The sequence below is a fragment of the Vidua chalybeata genome, chromosome 10, assembly GCF_026979565.1.
Source record: "Vidua chalybeata isolate OUT-0048 chromosome 10, bVidCha1 merged haplotype, whole genome shotgun sequence".
In the NCBI taxonomy this organism is placed as follows: domain Eukaryota; kingdom Metazoa; phylum Chordata; class Aves; order Passeriformes; family Viduidae; genus Vidua; species Vidua chalybeata.
The window spans coordinates 14,579,353-14,599,986 of NC_071539.1; the positions used below are offsets into that span (position 1 = coordinate 14,579,353).

The following is a 20,634-nucleotide window of genomic DNA, read 5'->3' on the forward strand; positions in this document are numbered from 1 at the left end:
AACCCCCTGCAATGGGCAGGGGTATCTTCAACTAGATCAGGTTGCTCAGAGCCCCGTCCAACCTGACCTCGAGTGTTTCCAGGGATGGAGCATCCACCACCTCGGTGTGGGTTTTACCACCTTCATTGTTCTGGTAAAGCAGAACAGGTTCTAGTTGATCACAGGGGAAAATGGCCTTCATTCACCACAGCATCACACATTCAGATGAAGAAAACAATGAATTTGGGGTTAGTTTTGTTTTCTATCTTATTATCAAATCCACCAAACATTTACTGCTTGTTTTACTGCCACAATCACCGAAGTGATTGCTGAGAAAAATTGCTGAGAAAAGCAATTAAGGTCAGGCAAGTACACTGTTGATTAGCCTTTGATTATACCTTACTCTGCAAAGAACTCTCCTGAAGTCACTAAGTTCTGCTTTTTGATGCATATCAATACAGTCGAGAAAAGGTGGAAGAGTTAGGCTTGGAGGTGGATTATGGAGCATTTTGATTTATCACATTCTTTATCTGCTTCTACCACTCCTCTAAAAATACATTACAGAGGGTGGATTAGCTTCTACAACTGTTTTTAATCATGATTCCTGATAACATTCCATTGTAAATGAAAACTTGATTAGTCCCTTATACAAAGACTAATTGAGCCCGAGCTTCTCAAATTAAGTTGAACATCAGCTAAAGTGAGCAGTCCAACAGTCTCTGCTCATGTGGAAAAAAAAAAAAATTAAAGTCTTAGACTTTATAGCACTTTCCACTCTTCTCCCAACATCTTTATTTACCTTTTACTCTGTTTTCTTCTTCTCTACAACACATAAATATAGACAACAGAGAGGCTTGTGGGACACAGTGCTACAGGGGTGGTTGCTGTTAATATAAGGTATCACAGCATCAGTGGAGTCTGAAAAGATCAACACAGATGCAGAATTAAGCCAAAAGGCCCATGTACAGACAGCTGTTGTGCAGGCATTTACATCTACACACTCATACAGACACAGAGGTGGGAAGTGGCAATGTGAAGAAATCAGCTAAATAGAAAAGAAAGCAAGGAAAAAAAGAGCAGAAAACAACAACTGAAACCAAAGCACCAGGGCTACCCACAGAAAGTCTTCTCTCCTGGCAGATTTGTTTCCCACCAACAACAAACACTCCAGCCCATGGGCTCTTCAGAGGGCTGGGTTTGGAGAGGTGTTTGTGTGGGGTGTGGCAAAGGATGGCTCACAGCCCTACAGGGCACACAGGTTCTGTTCTAAGGACTCTGGACCTTAACCCTGGTCTGGACTGCTTTGAAGGCTCTGACACGTTAAAGAACATTGCTTAAAGATAACTCACTAATGGCTGGCACAAAAAAAAAAATCTGTTAGGAAATCTGTGATTCAGCCCAAGGATGAATGGATTAACACAGATGTGGAGCTACCATCAGTGCACCTCTGAAAGATGAGGGCAAATGGTTCATCAGAGTTGGTCTTTTGCTGCACCACCCTGTCAAAGTGTAGCACCACTCTGTCCAAGTGTACCAACATCCACTGCATCCAGTCATTCCACTGGGCTTTGGTGGCATTTCTCCCTGAAGTTTTACAGCAAAATTAATCTTTCTTAACTTCAGTCCATTTCTGTAGCTCAACATTTTCTGAGGTTGTTAAAATTTCCTTCCTTCACTTGTATTATTACCTGGAAAGTATTTTGAGAGAGATATATATACACATATAGTAGTCCTTGCTTCTCATTGAGTCTTTACATTTTAAGTGTATTCATCTGTTTCCCACTGCTTTAGTTGTTTAGTTTGATTATTTATTTTGCTTTAGACATGTCTTTAGTTGAAATTGAATTATCTCTTATAGACTATGTAAAGTCTTTTATAAACAAAAAATGCAAAGTCACTCACTGTTTTTCTGAACTGAAGAAACAGCCAGTCCACTGCTCAAGAATACTAATTAACTTTTGTATGCATATGTGTGTGTGTGTGTCTCTGTGTCTGTAGATATATATATATATATATATACCCTCTTACAAAAAGAGGTGTTCTAGATTTAAAATTAAAGGTGTGATGCAACTGTGTGAGGCAGCACTGTTTTCCACTGAAATTTAGCTGTGCTAATCATCCAGATTACCACTGCAACCGCTGAGATAAAGATAATTTCGGTAGTAGTTCATTCCCTCCTCAGATACATGCCTAAAATGAGATTATATTCTTCCCCTGTTAGAAAATAGTAAAGCATTGCATCCTCAGAGGTGTCGTTTACACAAAAGCAAAGCCAAGGACAAGCCCAGTATCTGCCTGCAGGGTTTTGAACCTGCTGCCACTGAGTATTTTCAGATAGTGCAACCCCAGTCTGCTTCTTCCTTGCAGAAATGGCTTTGTGCTGTTTCCTGGATAAACTTCTATACCAAATAATTGAAATCCCAGCTTCTATGCCAAATAATTCACATTCTAGCTATGTAAACTTAAAGAGCTTTGGAGTTCTAGGCCAAAAACAGCTGCATTTAGCAGTTAATTAAATGATTCTGCATATGTCATCAGTGCCTTACAAGAGGTTTGATTATTGATTTAATCTCTCAATACTTTTCAAGGTACCTTTTGGACTCAACATGTATTGTATACACATAATGATTTTGCTCTCTAGAATTATTTTGTGAAAGTTTTTTGGAGAACGATAAAGTACATTTAAATAGATACATGAAAGGCATGGGAAAATATGGAGTATTATTTGTATTATGCATCCTGAGGGCTGCAGGCACTAGCAGGCTTTTCCCCCCTCAATTTTTAAATATGGCATTTTGTCAAGACCTATTTAGTCCCCTTATTACAATCTATGGGGATTTTTTTTAAACTCATTTAGCTGTTTTCACCACCTTTGTAATTCCTTGTTTATTCAGTCTCTATGGGTGTATAATTCTACAACTATTATAACGTTTCAAGTACATTAATTTATTCTGCATCCCCTTTTAGATATTTAAAATCATCTTTGAAAAACTATTCATTGCTTGTAAGTCATGTTTTTCTGACTAGTTTTACAACATTAAATTATTTTAAAGGAATATATTCTATATTTTCAAGGAAGAAATTAATAGCATATTTAGGTGCAGATTTTAATGCCAATCCTCTTTTTCACTTGCTCCTGACTTCATGAGTAGTCCTACTTAACACAGGATATAGATTTCTCTTTCAACCTGCATTAAGTTCAGATTACTACTTTATTTGCAATTATTCAAGACAAAGAATTCAGTGAATGTAAAGCAAAAGCATGATTATTGTGTGAATATGAGAGTCCTTTCATTGTTCACTTTTGCAAATTTGCTGCATTAAATCCCACCCTTTCAGTTAGCACGATTCAGTACTTTATAAGGAGGATTATGGTCTGATAATTTCCTCTGCCCTTGGAACTGGGTTTGGACTGCAAACATTACAATTCTGTTTCTCCATCGCTTTAAGTTCTTCACCCCGTCTTGTTTCAGGTTTACGAGGTGCGATTGCGTTTGCGCTGGCCATTCGGGACACAGACTCCCAGCCCAAGCAGATGATGTTCACCACAGCCCTGCTGATGGTGTTCTTCACGGTCTGGGTGTTTGGAGGGGGCACCACAGCAATGCTCACCTGGCTGCAGATCAGGTCAGTACTGTCAGTGCAGCACCAGCCAGCAGAGCGGAACGGGATCCCTACGGATCCACCACTACATCCTTACAGCTTCCTAATGCTTATATGTGTGCTTTTTATAGCTTTAACACACACAAAGGGAGTATTTATGTACCTCTTAGAGGCTCCAGACCACAAGGAGCAGGTTCTTCCTAAGTTTGTTATGGGCTTAGACATAGATCAGATGCATCCTTTTTTCCTGAGAGTTTGTTTCACTACTGCTGCTTTTAAACACCGTGAATACATCTTAATAGTGTCCGCCTGAACTGGACACTGAAGCTGAAGAATGAGCTATACAGGCAGGTTTTGCCCTCATCCTAAAATCTGTAGTTACTACACAAACACGTAATGAATCATGCATTTCTGATTATAATGAGAATATGCTGGAAAAATCTTCCTCCGCTGCTGCCTCATTCAGGCATTAATTTATTATGCATTGTTTTATATATTCTTCTTCACTATATTATTTTTTAAATTACTTCATAGTCACTTGTATTCACAGAGAGCAATAAATGACAAGGGAGGTTAAATTACAAGAGAGAGGGAAATAGAAAACTGGAGTGAAAAGGATCTAATTTAAATGCAGTGTCCTTCCAAGTGTGCTTTTTTGAAACCCAACTTTTAATAATGAGTGTACTCATGCTGGTTATTGATTCTGGTTACTTCACAATCCATTCAGAACTCCCTGCTGTGATTTGCAAGATCACCACAGAAATCCTCAGTATCAAGATAGGCCTGCAATTCACAATTCCTTATCATTTATTCTATATATAGCATATGTTTTCCTTGTTTACAAAATGGTGTCTGATTACAAGCCTTCATATCAGACTCTTGCTATAAAATAGCAGCTGAAGATAACCAAACTGGGGCTTTTACAAAGAGCATAGATAAAATTGCAGACAAAATAAGGACTAGCGTACAAATGTACTGGATAAACATGGATGCAGGCGTCCATCTTCGGCGTGGAGGTTTTCTATTTCTGTGACAGTTTGATTCTTCTTCATGACATGTCTCATGTCCCATAATGTCAATCAAGGCCATTACAGTTTGGATACACTCTGGCACTATCAGTCATCTTTCTGAGATTTGCCACTTTTTCACTGTCAGTCAGCAAGAGTTTTTCTATGTGGCAACGGAAACGTGGGTGAGGAAGAGCTTTCTCATTAGATCTTGGGGAGCAAATCAGTCTGGGTTTCCATAATAGGAGATAAGGAATAATGCTGAGAATACAGTAAGGGAAAAAGGCTGTGAGCAGTAGTCAGTGTGCAGTCTGAGAGCTTGGGTCACTAGATGCCCCTTGTGGTTTAGCTCTTTAGGGAATTTTAAAATTAAGATTGTGCAGTGCTTTCACTAACAAGAAAATGAATAGGATGCAATGGCATTTATTCTGCTACTTAGTGCTACCCAGAGGTGCAAAGCCCCCCAAGACCACAAGTGAGGGGCTGACTCTCATATTAACTGTTTATACTGTTCAATGCATGTGCTTCCTTCTCTAGCCTCTTGTACAATAGATTTCACCAAAGACACTGAAAGTAGACAATCATTACTGATTTGAAATGTTCATCTCTGAGGATTTCCTGAATCCCATCAGGTCTGCCAGACATTTTTATCAATAAAATAAATTGGGTTTGTAATCAGGATATCAATTTTTTTACTATAAAACTATTAGGTTCATAATTTACACTTAATTTCTTGACATTGGAACATACATCTTCATAAATTATGAGGATGTCAAATTAAGATAAAATTTTAAATAGACATCTTTAATTACAAATTTATCTTGAGGCTCTGATTTCTCCTTCTAGTGAAAATTGTATTTATAATTTATTACACCTCAATGTGCACTTTTGTCCTTAGCTACCAGCATTTACCTTTTTAGTCTTAATTAATTTTGCTAAGTAATTGTATTCAAAGGTGGTGGTAAGTCTAGAAAATTGACACTTGTATGGATTCTGGTAGATTAGTTTGCTGAGGAAAGTTATGGAGCTGTGGCAGATGACACCAGCTTGCTTGGTCAAATCCCCCAGCATGCTGGCACCTGTGCCTGAACAGCAGCTCAGAGCTGCATCTATCCCCATGATTCTTTAGAAGGAAAAGATGGTATTTTTCAAGCTAGTTTGGAGGGTTCAGCTCACAAAGCCAAGGGAAACTGCATTACAAGTACAAAAATGATATGATTGTCTCTGAAGAGATTTATTGGAAGGGATTTGCATGCCATCAATTACAGAAAAAAAGGGCTGAAGCCAGGGAAATGCTACAACCATGGCTATGAGCACAGACGAGGGGGACTGGTCTCACAGCAGCCCTTCGTGATCAGCTGATACAGACGTACCTCAGGCACCTTCCCAGGGCAGTTTGAAACTCCTCTCTGAGATTCCCCAGTGCTCCAGGGAACCAGATCTACCACTGTCAGTCAAATCCCAAGCACAGTGCCAGCTCAGTTAATCTAAATAACTAAAGGTATTCACCTTATCAAAATAGCGCTTCCGGGAAATTAAAAATATATGAATGGTCACACTGACTACACTGGCTTTCCCAACAGAAACTACAAGTGCTCTATTGGTAAACCTGCTCAGGAGAGAATGGTCAAAAACAGCACAATCTAGCAAATAGCAGAGTGTGCTTTTTTTGCCAATTTTTCATCATAAAATGGTTATCCAGCAGATTATGTATTTAATTGAACTGGAGGCATTCAGAGACTAATAGAGAGGAGCATGTGATTTCTGAATCTGTTTGGATGGATTGAATCTCATTCACATGCACTGTTTTGTGTCCCCTCTCCCTCTGTGAAATAGGGTCCAGTTCCTATCATTAGTTCAGGAGATGCAACTCTAAACTCCTCAAGGTCAATCAGCTCAGTCTTATCCTAGAGATAAATGCTTGAGTTTATATGGTACAGACCAACTTACCCACAGGTTGGATTTAAAACATAAATAAATCTATCATCCATTCAGTTCAAGACATGTAAAAATAACATAAATCAGAAAGAACCCACACCCATATATTTACCATTTGCTCTGCCATAATGCATTACAGTGTTAGGGCAGAAGACAGTACTCGGATCTGTACAGCCTTCTTGCTGTATATTATTGCCCACATATTATAGCATGTTTCAATTATTCATTGCTCTCTCCTAATTTACATTGTGAGGTTCTCGTAACCGTGATCAGGACACTTGGTGTATAAGGGAATAGAATAATGACAATATTAAAATAAGAGTATGAATCAAACTTCTGAAAAAAATCAGTCTTTGTCTCCATAATAACTGGATTTCCCATAATTGTCCCCCTCTCCTCACAGCAATAGCATCAGATCTGCGCTTTTCTTTTTCAGTTAAAATTTAACATAATGTAAATAAAATCTGTCACTCTATTTTTAGAGAAAAGATAGGATGTATCCTCTAGAGAGGATCTACATCAACTTCCATCTCCCATAATAATGCAGCAACATCAATCAGCTGTGTCACAAGAAACCAGCTAAGAGCTTTTGTTTAAAAAAAGCTTAAATGGATCCCAGGAATCCACTAAATTTATTAATAATAATTCTTGTTCCCTTTAACAAATTAATTATATTAAAACATATATTCCTACTTAAACTCTATCTTGAATCTAAGAAAAGTTCTTAAAGCCTTGGAAATATGACCTGCTAATAACAAAATTTATGTCTAAATGTGTCTATATGTCAAAACACAATTTTAAAAGAAATCCATACCAATCATTCTTATCTTACTACTGCATTTACTTATACACAGCAGCCTTCAAAAGAAGTCTTAAAAAATTCTTGGCAAAGACTGAATATTTCTTCATTTTGTTCTAAAAGAATGAAACACACTTTTGGAAATGTCTTATTTATTTTAGCTGTCTCCTTTCTAAACACCTGAAACTCTGAGTTTCAGGGAGTGTTGGGTGCTCCCTTTCTGAAGATGAGGTTGCATTTGGAAGTTCCCAGCTGTCTGGTGCAGTAACCCAGCACTTCCCAGCACAGTGGTGGTGCAGGTGTTTACAGCACTATCAGCTGCCACACCAAGAGCAGAGCTGGCTGCACCACATTCCTAAGTAATACATTGTCTTTTGACTTATCTTAAAGTTGTAACAGGAAAAAAAATTGCTTTTACTCCCCATGTGAAAGGACTACAATATTCAGTTCTTGGCAGGCAATGAATAAACCTGGATCAGCATGTGAGAATAATTTCATAATACATCAACACCAAAGCAGAGATAGCCATTTAAGTTCGCAGTCAAATTGAGCTATTCAATAAATGTGCCTTCAGAGATGTTGAGCATTACTTGCTAATGCTTTTGGATATATGATTCCCTTCATTCCCCATACTCTGATTAAAAATAGAGAGCTACATCTTACAGTAAATCTGCACTGAGAGGTTTGAGGATAAAGGATTCTCCTGACAGGCAGAGCAAAAATTCAAAGCTGTTAATAAAACATGTCCTATAAAAGCATTGTGCTAGGTATTAGGTCTTGTTTGTTTATCATCACCTTCTGTGTAAATGTTTGTCAAGAGATTTGCAAACTCTTTGTGCATCTCTTTGCAGCTGTTCTTCACTTAATAGGAAGAATTTTATTCCATAATCTAAATAAATACTGAGCAGCTTTGAATAGTAGCTTTTATTACTGTGCCTATCTGGCCATTACTGTTGGTAAATGTATTTTAGAAAAGACCTGTCTGTGTGCCTGGCTGCCCTTAAAATCACACCATTTCTAGTTCACCTAAAACTTCAGTTCCAAACATCCAACTTTCTCTAAGTACCGAGGCCTGGCATACCCCATTTTTGGGGGATGACCAAGGCTGACTGAACTCACATTCTCAGCAAATCATCTCACTCAGCAGAAGTAGCCAACAATTTGGATCCTTCAGTATCCAATAGTTTGTTTCAACACCAAAGGGTAAGGCAGTGCATATGTGTACCAGGATGGCTCATTAGGGATGTAGATGGGCAGCGGGATGAAATGCTGTGCCATGACTGTGTATGAATATGGCTGTCTACTACAAAACAACCCAAAAACCTGGTTAGTAGAATATGGTTCTGTGTTTATCTCAGCCCTTTAACAGCTAATTATAGACTGCTGAAAGACAGAACTTTATGACAGAGCAACCACAGTTGCTCACAGTTGCACATCATGTTGTTACATGATCTTGGCCAGGATTACAGCACTACTGCTTCAGTAACAAAAATATTCTTTTCATTATTCCCAAACTCTGTAGTAGCATTCCCTGTGTCCAGCTGTGTTCAAGGGGGTGCTGCAGAAAGGCACTGGACAGAATGGTCTCCTGACAGGTGATCTGGGCAACGAGGCTGCGGTCAGCTGAGGCAAGGAGGAATGATCCTGTTGGTGGGTTAAGAGAAGCCTCATCAGAATATTGCACTGCATCACAGAGTGCTGCTCTGCTCACGGAGAAGAGCATGAGACAGCACATCTCCTTACAGCCATTCCTGTGAACTAGAGTCAAACTAGAGTTTGATCTCTAATGCCTCTCATTTATTCCTAAATTAAGGACAAATATCTTGGCTTTCCTTTTTCCCTCACATGGGCACACAAGGATTATCCATCCTGAAACATGGCTAGTCCATGAGACACACTGAATGTACCAGCCAAGAGTGTGTGTACATATCTTCAGATGAGCCATAATTCAATACCTAGAAATTATTATGAATCTTGTTAATTGTTTTGCTTGTATTCATTTGAACAACACATGTTCCTGTCCTCATTCATCAAGAAGAAGGAAAGCCAGTTTAGAAAAGAAGGTTTAGCTAAATAGTTTTCCTGGCCTTGGCAGATTCTCTCTTCTATAACCATATTCCTTTGGGTCATATTTCCTCTAGAGTCCTGGAAAACAGTTTAGTTGAAGTGAAGCATCTGTTATTTACTGTTGGAAACAGAATCTTCAACTGTAATTTGTGAGTGACCACAACATAGAGATGAACAGTGCAATTAAAGGCAGGATATTTTCGAGCACGGTTGTATTTCTGTGCACTTTGTACTGGTTATTATTTTGTTTTGTGTTTAGAACAGTCATAATCAGCCTAACTGGTGTTCCCTCTTAGTAACAAATATAGCTCCGATAAACAAAGTTTGATCTGGTTTGCAGGGTCATACTGCTCTTTAGCCATGGTACAGTGTGTATTTAAATCACACTGCAATAAGCACTCCTGTTGAGAGGCCAATTTCAGCCAAGTCTCTTCAGCCCACTGAGAATTTTTTCACCCAGACACTCCTTCAAGAGAGATCACACTGTCTTTACCTGGAAAAGCATTTAATCCTAAAAAAAACCCTTTGAAATCCAGAAACAGCTGTAATTTAACATAACAAGTCTAACCATAAATGATGCAACTATTTTTAATGTACTGTCCTTAGCTGGCCAACGATCTGTTCCTGTGAACATCTACAGGACAGCCTTCTGCCTGGCACCTTTTATACTGATGATAGTTTGAATATTCTTGCATTACCACTAATGGCATGTACATGGGAAAACATATTGCTGATCCCCAGGCTCTCCTCAGCCTTAGGATGTTACTGATCAATGTGCAGACTCTCAGGTCACAAAATCTACATGAAAAAGTGATTTTCATGATTGTGAAGAATACCTTCAAAATTATTCAAGTAAAATTAAACTAACAAGGAAGCTTTCGTGTGTTCTTTATTGTGGGACAGCCCACAATAAAGGCTCAGAGGAAATGCTGTCCCAGCTTTATTGAAGGAGCATTATCTTCAAGACACATTGTTTTACTGATGAACTCCATCATTGTTTGCACACAATATTCTGAGTACAACAGAAAAATAGTAATTTGTGATTCACTTAGGAAACTGTATTGTCCACCCAGTAACTCACCTACCCAGCAGGGTGAGGAGCAACTAGTCCAGGAAGACAGTGGAAAAGGCAGAGTTTTGACTTCAGCTATAGGACATCGAGCCACTATAAATAACTATCAGCAATTTCAAGTTTAGCCAAGAGATCGCTGTCATTCAGCATTTGAATAATTTGCTTGGTAATGTATTGATTACTTGTGACATGGGTCACAGAGAGCAGGAGATCAGATGCTGGTTTATCACTTTGTTCCCCTTGATCCCCTGTAGCAGCACAGGCTAAAATACTGGGTTTGAACTGAGTCAAGGATCTTTTTCAATACAAAAGTATTGCTAGGTGTGCTATTTTTTCTTTGATTGGTGGTTTTTGCCACCAGCTCTGGATTTTGGGTATGTAAGTACTTCATGTGTATGTAGTAAATACAAGAAATAGCAAATGGTCTGGAGCTGCTGACTGAAGGCATATTAGAAAGGCATTCTGCTTCAAACCCAGAGGAGTTCAACATCACACATGAAATTATCTTTGAGCAAAGGAAACATTTCTTGGAGTACCCCCACACTGAAAGGGTTAAGATGGCAACAGCTTTTGTAATGGTAGCTAGAGAATGATGAGCCTGGGAAATGCTATAAATCAAGAAGCACTATAAAATTGGACATTAAACGTATTGGATGTTATTATAAAAAAAGGAAATTGGATAATTTCCTTTCATTTCTATCTGAAAATGAGAAATCATCCAGGTAATGAATCTCAGTGATCTCCTGAAATGCCTGTCATTTATTTGCAAGGTACTTCTCTGCAAAGATAAGGTGTGCATTTGATCTCTCACAGTTATTCACCACAGCATTTTGCCTGAATGGCACTAAACAAGATTTATAAACATTTGTGCTTGATAACAAAATAAAAGACTAAAATACAGAGAACTTGGCTTTCTGACTGCCACTGTGAAGGCAGTCCAGGGCAGACATTGAATAGGAGATTTTGGATTGCAATTGTGACTCATGCATGACTTGTACACGACTCCAGCTATCAACTCTGTTGGTCTTTATTGGCCAGAGGGGTCTAATTTTGAGCACAGTCTCCTAACAGGGCAGACAGTTAAATCCCACCTCACACAGCTTGTATTTCTAGCTCCACATGGCTATTGAAAACAGAAAAATAAATATATGAAAGATACACTTTTATTGCTAGAATATTTGGTACAGGAGAGAAGGAAAATTACACAACAATAAAAGATTCATGCCTTTCAGTTTACTAGCAGCAAATGATAAGATTAACTTTCCACAGGCCAAAAACGCTGACTAGTTCCAGAAAACTATAAATAAATCTATAATTTGGAATAAAAACCATCCAGCTGGATTTGTGTCAATTAAACTATTTAGCTTATCCTATGTTAAAATACTGCTGCTTTGATATGCTTGAGTATGCTAAAAAAGTTTTCTTCCATCTAATGCAGTAACTTTTTTCTCCCATTAAAACTTTTCTCCTTGTCATACAAAAGATAACTGCTGTGCAGCAGTCAATATGATGAAGTTATTCAAGTTACAAAGAATCAAATAAACCTATCTGGAAATAGTGCTAGGGAACATCTTAATTATTTGAAACTTTGGAATGAGACTGATGATTGCATTCTACCAAAATATCCCAAATTAATCTGGAGCTCTAACTACTCTGTCAGAATTAAATTGGAGCAAACATAAACCCAGCTTCTTTCAAGCATATGTCAAAACTGTGTCATTTGAAGGTAAGCAAAAGGTACAGAAAAATAGTTTGAGCCTTTAAAATTTGAGATAAATATGTGGTATCAAACTGGACTCTAGAAAAATTAAGGATCATATTTACTAAGATGAATCTTATATTCCTGGTCTTTAAGTATTGAACAAGATACTGCTTAATTTTTTCTATTATTGGTCAGAAACTGATGCTTTCTGCAAAAGAAGTGGTCTCAAAACTCACTGAACTTTGATATTTCAAGAACTGTGTGATGCTGTCAGCTGGACTAAAAAATAGAAGAGCATGGAATTAATGGTTTTCACGTTTGTTAGTTTGCATAATTTCCAAAGTGTGTATGTTCATCCTTCTCCTATTTTGCTTGACTAAGAATACTAGAATTTCTTCAGCAAGAATATGAAATGAATGTTTCATTTAGAAGGGATAAAAATTTTCAGCATGACCTAAAACATCGTTTCAGTATGAAAAAGACCCAAAAGTTTTCAAACATTCTCAGGTTTTTTAAGCTTTCCTGTAGTTTTCCTTTCTGTTATCAAATATTCCACAAAGTGCAAAAAACATTTCATTCAATTTTTAAACTCTACACGAAGAAAAAAAAACCCAGAACAGACCTTGTATCTTCCAACAAGGATAAAGGTGCTAATTAGGAAGATTTGGGGTCTTACAGGCCCTGAGGGTCTTATGCAACATGTGGACTATGACCTGAATATTCTAACAAAACAATAGTGAATCTAAAAATAAAAACATTACTGGCTACATCTGGGTTTACAGAGGAACTTTGTAGCAGAAGAGAACTGTGACTTCAATTTTCATGAAACTTGCAATTCTCGTGAAACATTCCTCTGGAAATTCTGAACTTTGTGTTCTTTTTTAAAATGTAGAGTGGAAGGACAGGTCTGGCATGCTTGATAACAAGCCTATCAAATTGTTCCAGAATTTGTTGAATGTGAAAAGTTAATTAAAGCAGATATTAAGTAATCAAGGCTCTGTATGGAAGCCTGGGCTTTTAGCTTTTAATAAACAGATAATTACAGTGTAATAGAGACTTTTGTATAGTGAGTTATCAGAAACAGCCCAACAGTGACTGGCTGGTCAGTACATTGATGAGCTTTAAATGAGAAAATCATCTCTTATCTCAGCAAGAAGTACTTGATTTCGTTGCCCTTAAAATTATATTCAGCTTCTGCATTTTTTACTTCTTCAAATAGATACATCATTTTGTTTTAGTGACAAATAATATATAAAGGGATCTTGAAAACATACATAAAATTATGGCTTTATAAATCCAAAATATTTTCTATGCAAATAAATATACAGAAAAGATGTTTGTACAAAAGTTTATATATAAGTGTTGTTTATGTAAAATATCCAAAGAGGAATCCTAAAAAAAAAAATCACTCTTTGCTCATCTTATTGTACAAGGTGTTGTATAGGGTGACCTTGGAACTACTCAGTTGCCTTTGCTATCCACTTATTCATGAGCACTAAGCCTGGTCAGAAATTACAGAGTGGGCTCAGGGAGTCTGCCTGCATCTTGATTTGAGCCTTAATCAGTCCCTGAGCATTTCTAATCTCCACCCCAAAAAATCCCTGCAAATGCCATGGCAGCCTTTTCCCACCTAGACACAGCAGCCACAGCCCTGCTCTCCCTCGTGCCTGCTTGGGTTTGAATCTTTGCTTCCTCTGCCTCATTCAATTTCTTCCACCCTTCTAGAAGAATTCTAGCCCAAACCTCATCAATTCTTCATCTGGCTGTATATGCATCATGAGGTGAGGAAAACAGAGAAGTTAGAAAATATTTTTAATTCACCAGAAAATGAGATAAAATCATTGTGTAGACTGGTGGCTAACGTGTTCACTAAGGAGGTATCAGCTTCTGTCCAAGCAAGTATTTCTGTTCCATTTTAAATGAGTTATCAGCTAAAATACATTCATCTTTGGCACAGTAAATTCAGAATCCGGGTCTTCCAGTAGCCTATTCATTAGTCTACAGAAGAACGACTGCTCACATGCTTTCTGATCTAGTAACCCTTACATATACTTGAATTTGAATTCTATTTTCTCAACTTAATTCCAAAAGACAGTCTGCAGCCAACGTACTTTCTTATTTATGCTCAATGCAATACTGGGAAAGAGTCATTGAATTCTCCATCAGAACATTTCTTTGTGTCACCTTGTGACTTTGAAATCGAAGTCATAATGGATGTGTGCCACTTTCCTATCACTTACATTGAAAATCAGAATTATAAATACAAGCTCCCCAAGTTAGATTAAGCAATGTCGATACAGTTTATTACAAATATCTCAGCTTGCGTGTCCCAGAAAGGAGTAATGATACACTTTAAAATATAAAGTTAATTAATCTTTTCTTTGTTTCACAAAAGAAGGGAAGAAGGCTCCTGCCTTTTCATATGTAGATGTGGCCCAGGCTGTAGTTGTGGACTTGGCAGTACTGGGCTAATGGTTAAACTCTACAATCTTAAAGATCTTTTCCAACCTAAATGATTCTGTGAATCTATGGGGAGTTTTAGGCATTAGACTTGGTTTAGGCATTAGATTTGCCTTTCAGCTCTGAAGTTTACTGGCTCTGCTCAGTACCTGAGCCTCAGGTACCTCAGAACCTGAAGCCAATACCAAAATATCACATATTTATGAATACATTGACAGAAATATCACATTGCCTGAAGTCACTGGCCACAGAGAAGTACTTAGAGCCCCAGGGAAGCTGAGTGGCAGTGGAGAAATGGGGACAGATATTAACTGGTGCAGGATGTCATAATGACATGCATTTATTTTCTTGGCCCATAGGCAGAAGTATACTATGCTTTCAGAATCCCTGATCAAGGCAATTTCTCACTCCACTTTCTCACTTTGTCTCTTCTTAATCTCATGCAAGCTATTGCTTTCCTTGTCATCACAGCTAGAATTCAGATAGCTCATAGCTGCTACATAGAGCAGTTTATTCTTATTTTTACAAGAAGGCAATGGGAATGGAGTGCTTTTCTTAACCGTGATGCAGCAAACACCTCCCAACACGCTACAAAGCAACACAAGAAGCTTAAATAAAACTATGAGGCTTTATAGCACACTCCCTATCTCATCCTTCCAGAACTCCTTTTCCCCTGCACTCATTTTAAGCTCCAACTGGGTACTTCAGGATTATTGCTCAAGCTGTATATGGCTATAGAGAGAAGACAAAATAAAATTTAAATTAAAAAACCCAAGCACTAGAAACTTTGAAGAGTGTCTTCAAATGCACTTGTGAAAAAAAGAGACATAATTTAATTAAAATGAAAGTGTTCTACCAGTGTTTCCCAGTTAATAAGTACTGTTCAACAAAGGGGTGATTAACCCTCATCCTGGCTGTTCATGAAAAGTTTGCAAGGACTGGTGCAGGCAGTGTTAAAAAAATCTCAAAACACATGTTTACAAGCTAGCCCCCAGCAAATAAGGCAAAATCACCAATTTGATTCATTACCAAAACAAAATTAGGAAATTTTTGACTTGAGATCAAGAGAATCAAGAGGTTTGCAGCCACAGTTGAATTGCTGATGTAAAAGGAAAAAGCCAACATTGACATCTGAATCCTTTGCTTTGTCAGAATAAGAAAGCTCAAATGCAAAGCAAATACCTGATAGTTCCTCCATTCTCCTGAATACAATGTAACACAACACAAATACATGTATTCGAGTTGAATTTCATCTGTAAGGGCACCAGACTCAAGCTTCTGGATCATTTACATTCCATTTAAACTCTTATTCTCTCCAAATAAATGAATTTTTCCCACGTCATACATATTTAGAAATGTGAGTAAAAACAATTCAAGACAGATGTGAATAAAAACAATTCAAGAAAAACGTGAGTAAAAACAATTCAAAACAACCCCAAGCCTAGCATTTGTACGTAGTGTACTTTCTAAACTCTACAAGGGGCCTTTGCACACTGTGAAATAAGGCCATTTCCTATAGTTCTTGATGACCACAGCAACCAACTTACAAGTGTCTCTCTTCATTGGTGCTGCTGTACAAGGGAAAGTCATCTGCAAAGTGAAAAGGAAACAAAGCCCCCTGAACAGCACTGTCCCAAAGCCACACCTGCTGCTCCATGAGCCCAGTGACACTGGCAGGTCTCACAGTTTTGGATGACATCTGCTCCAAATTTGCCAACTGTACCAGAAAATATTTTTTCTCTATGAAACCTCTGCAGCTCAAGGGGTTGGAGGGTGTCTGTGGGCATGCACACACACATATTTATGTCAGTAATAGATTTGCATTGCCTATATAAACATTATATTGCACTATAAACAGTGCAAATACATAGATCATAAATAGATCCGTTTCTATTTTAGATACAGTAAATTCTTGCATGAATGGCCTAAATATCATTTTAAACAGTCACAAAAGATCTAAATTTATTGCTTGAAACTGGTGAGGATGGCCAAGTTTCTTAAGGAATGATTATATTGCAAAAACAAATTTAAAATCAACAGAAATCTGTACTGTCTAAACTAAACAGTGCAATTATCAAACAACTCATGAAATAAAAACAACATTGAACAGCATAAACACTAGATAAAGGAAGCACACTTTTCCAGCATTTCTATAGTCACTCTGTCAAAAAGACCATTATGCATTAATTGATATTTGCTGTATCAGGAGGATATAATCTATGTAGGTTTGGGGTTTAAAATGGTATACTAAAAAATTAAATAAAATGGGTGGCTTTGAGTGACTATCTTATTCTGTGTTGCTGAGAAGCAAAGTGGTGGAAAAGAAATGAGAAGTTAAATTTTCCATTAAGCAGTGTCTTAGAACATTGCCTTCAGAAAAGACACTACTGTTCATCCTGCTGTATTTAAAGTAGCTTTAAAGTGTTTTGACACAAACATGCACTGGTGTTATTCTGCCATTTAAACAAAAGGGTAATAATTATTGGCACTATATACATCAGACAATGAAAATTTAGGCGAAACTTTTCTGTGTAAGTACCTAACATTTTCCTGAGTCTGAGCCCTTTTTCCTACATAAGGAAACATGGAAAGATCCTGTCAGTGCTTACTCAGATTATGCATTGCAGCATCTCTGCCTATGAGCAGTGACCTCAGCTCTACACACCCTTGTGCTGAATGGTGTTGAGAATTCAGAACTGCCCTTTTTATTTAATATTTGGTTAAAAAAATAGTACAGTATATCTTATATTGTATACAGGAGAATATACCTGCTTTGCACAGCCCTGGGTCAGTCAATCCATACAAGTCCTTACTATAATTCCCTGCTGTTCTGAGCACTTCAGATAGAACTTAGCTGAACATATTTCAAAGCAGGAATTAAATATGATCTTAAACAATGCAGCTGATTTACAAGCTTCTTGTGAAAGGAGTAGCCTAGATGGGCAGAAGGGTGATAGCTTTCATGGCATCAGATCCCAGCAGCAAAGGCAGAGGCATTTACTCAGCCTGTTTTGGTTGTAACATGCATCAAGCTTGACCAGCATTACTCTGCCCTTACAATGTCTCTGTCCACAATTGCTCCCAGTACCAGCTTCATATGATAAATTTCAAGTGTCATTGCAAGAGATGAAGTGCATGATATATTTTACCCCATGCCGTGAGCCATGGGAACTTAGAGTTGGTCATCTCATTATTTAGACTAATGCCTCAGGAGGATTTAATGTTTTACTTTGGGTTAATCACATTAGCAATAATATAATGCATCTACTATGGCCTGGGCTTCTTTCCAACACTGTGCTGTTCATGTTCAAGGAAAACAAAGGAACAGACACCTAAAGTGATTCAGAGAACAAACATTTTACTGCTCTAAAAATCATTGACATAATTCACTGGAGGGAACTGTTATTTCTGAGCCAGAAATTAACTAATCTCATCTATAAGATTTTGTCAAAATACAGCTGCGTACAGATTCTTTTTCTCATACAGATCTCCTGTAAAACCAGTTCTCATTTTTCCTAGCTGACAAAGTTTATTAGTAACCTAAGTAAGACACCAACAAAACAGCCTAATTCCTTAATTTTGTTTTGTTTTGTTTTTTGAAAGCTGTAATCATCTCCATGGATTTCAGTAAAGTAGCAGTTAGGATCTTTACTATGTGCAAAAATGATACTTTTTGTAATGCAGTGGTGTTTCTGTCTTTCTGAATTAACTGAAAATATTTTTTAATAATGTGCCAGGGATTTTTTTATTAACACATTTCCAATATTGTGTACAGAGCATTTGATCTGTAGACTTCCTCATAGCATGGGGAGAGGCATGGTAACAATAATGAAATTCTTAAAGCACATGGAGGCCGATCAATATTGTGTTTTCTTTACTGCCTCTTATTGAAAAGATGATACACAGATGCACGTGTGTGTCTAAATCTCCCATTTGCAACATCTTAAAGCAAAAAAAGCACCTGCCATCACCAGTAGCTCCTTAAGACATGTGGGTTGGTGTTATTCAAAATACAACACCTTCGACTTCAAGTAATGGAAACCAAAATGTATCTGCCTCTCTTTTTTAATTCCCCCAAAACAATAAAGATTTTGAATGGGAGGCATCACAGTCACCTTGTGACAACCTTCCCACACTGTGCTGCGATTCAGTATCTCAAAAGCTCACCTTTGTCAGGATTAACTGGGTTGGCACTCAAAAGAAGTAACATCATTACTACCAAAAAAGGGACCCAATCCCATCCTTCCTTCAAAGTCAATGCTGCATCAACACTACAATATGATATCTAGGGATTCTCTTATTCTCTGAGATATAAAACTCAGCTGAGATACAAAACTCAGGTGAAAACTAAATTGCAAAATGACACCTTGCTGAGAAAGTGATAATTGCCCTGTATATCTCAGCTACTACCATGCACACTCCTCGTATCTGAACTTCTCCTGCAGTTTTATAAAATTATTCAAGTCACATTATTTTTCATGTGTTATTATTCTTCAGTTTCTTTGATTGGAACACAGTATTCCTGAGCTATGTGACCCTTGTAACCACATTTTTCTCCAGAGGTGTCTCCATCTCAACTAAGTCTGAATAGATTTTTTTCCAATCTAAAAAAATCAAATTTTTAATAATTTTATAACATTTTGATATCAAATAATCTACTGTTAGCATGAGAGTTTCATTTTAGAAGACTTCTGGTAGCAGTTATCCTGAATTTTAGATTTACTGAGGGTCTGGGGTTTGGCTTTTTTCTGTAGCTATGATTAAAAATAAAAATTCAGGAGGATTACAGTCCTTTCAAGCTTTCCCATCCTCTGCCCATAAATCTATGTCTGATTGCCTACAAGTAATCACCTTCCTGCTCAGTAAGTGCAGTGTTGCTGTGAGTGCCCATTAACTGACTGTGGCCAAGCCTCCTCATAACCCTGTTCTGGAATTCCTGCCCTTCCTGCACTGCAAGACAAGAGGGAGAATATAGACAGAATCTAAATGCTTGAAAAACAGGCAGCAAAGTGCTTACCTTGTTCTACAGATCTCAGGTTTTACACAAATGAGCTACATAAAACCATCTCTCAGTGAGTAAATGACAGCAATGCCAGTGAGTGCCAGTGTCCAGGTAATGTTAGTGAAACCTAGGCTGATGAGAGATGCCAGTGCAATCCTAAGTGGAAAGTAAAAATGACCACCACACCCCAGTATAACTCAGAAATGCTGAGAAGCTCAAAAGCATCAGGGAAACTGTCTTAGGAAAGACACAGTGCTGGTGTAACTGTGCTCCTGTGAAGCCAATGACACCAGTGACATTGCTAGACTGGGAGCTGTGAAACCTCCCCTCACACACTGCAACCCAGAGCCTGCTCAAAAACCAGTGGGGCCTTTTAGGATAAGAACAGATTTTTAAAAAAACCTGCTCTTTTGGTGCAGGGAGAGTGGAATGGCTCACATACAAGCACATAACACACAGACCAGTCCTTACTGAGGAGGGGGAAGCAGAACACAGATTTGACAAACCGTCAGAGGGATCTGAGCACTGCCAGGTTCCTAGAAAAACAATTGCATCCAAGATGCATTTTCCAACTAAGGATATAAAAAAGAAGGGGAAATGGTGGTGTTTTCCACATACTTTAGAATAGAAAGTTTATTAATCTAAATGTGGATTACTAAAAATATAATTTTATGACAGATTTTCCTTCTCCCTAAGGCTGAAGTAGAAAAATAAAACATGCAAATGAGTTGTTACTCACCAAAGCGAGCTATACACACCAAAGTAGAAGGTGAGAGCTGGATTACCTACCACAGTGCAATGAAAGGTACAGGAACAACATATATAAGCATATATAAATAGGGAAACCAAAATCAGAGGGCGGGGGGGGGAGGTTGTGGAGGCAGGGGGAAGTAAAAGAAGCAAAATAGTGCTGATAGCTGATGTCCCAAGAGGATAGTTAACGTTGCTGCCAAGGGTCTGTGGGTTGCACTAGTTGTCTGTGAACCACATACTGAATATTTTTAA

At 37.9% G+C, this 20,634-nt stretch overlaps 1 protein-coding gene across 1 annotated transcript in view; it reads left to right on the forward strand.

The window, feature by feature from the left end:
- SLC9A9 (solute carrier family 9 member A9) overlaps positions 1–20,634 on the forward strand; it is a 182,598-nt gene that overhangs the window by 106,832 nt on the left and 55,132 nt on the right. The window contains exon 13 of the mRNA XM_053951725.1: positions 3,453–3,606. Within this exon, the coding sequence (XP_053807700.1) occupies positions 3,453–3,606 (154 nt within the window). The remainder of the gene's footprint in view (positions 1–3,452; positions 3,607–20,634) is intronic.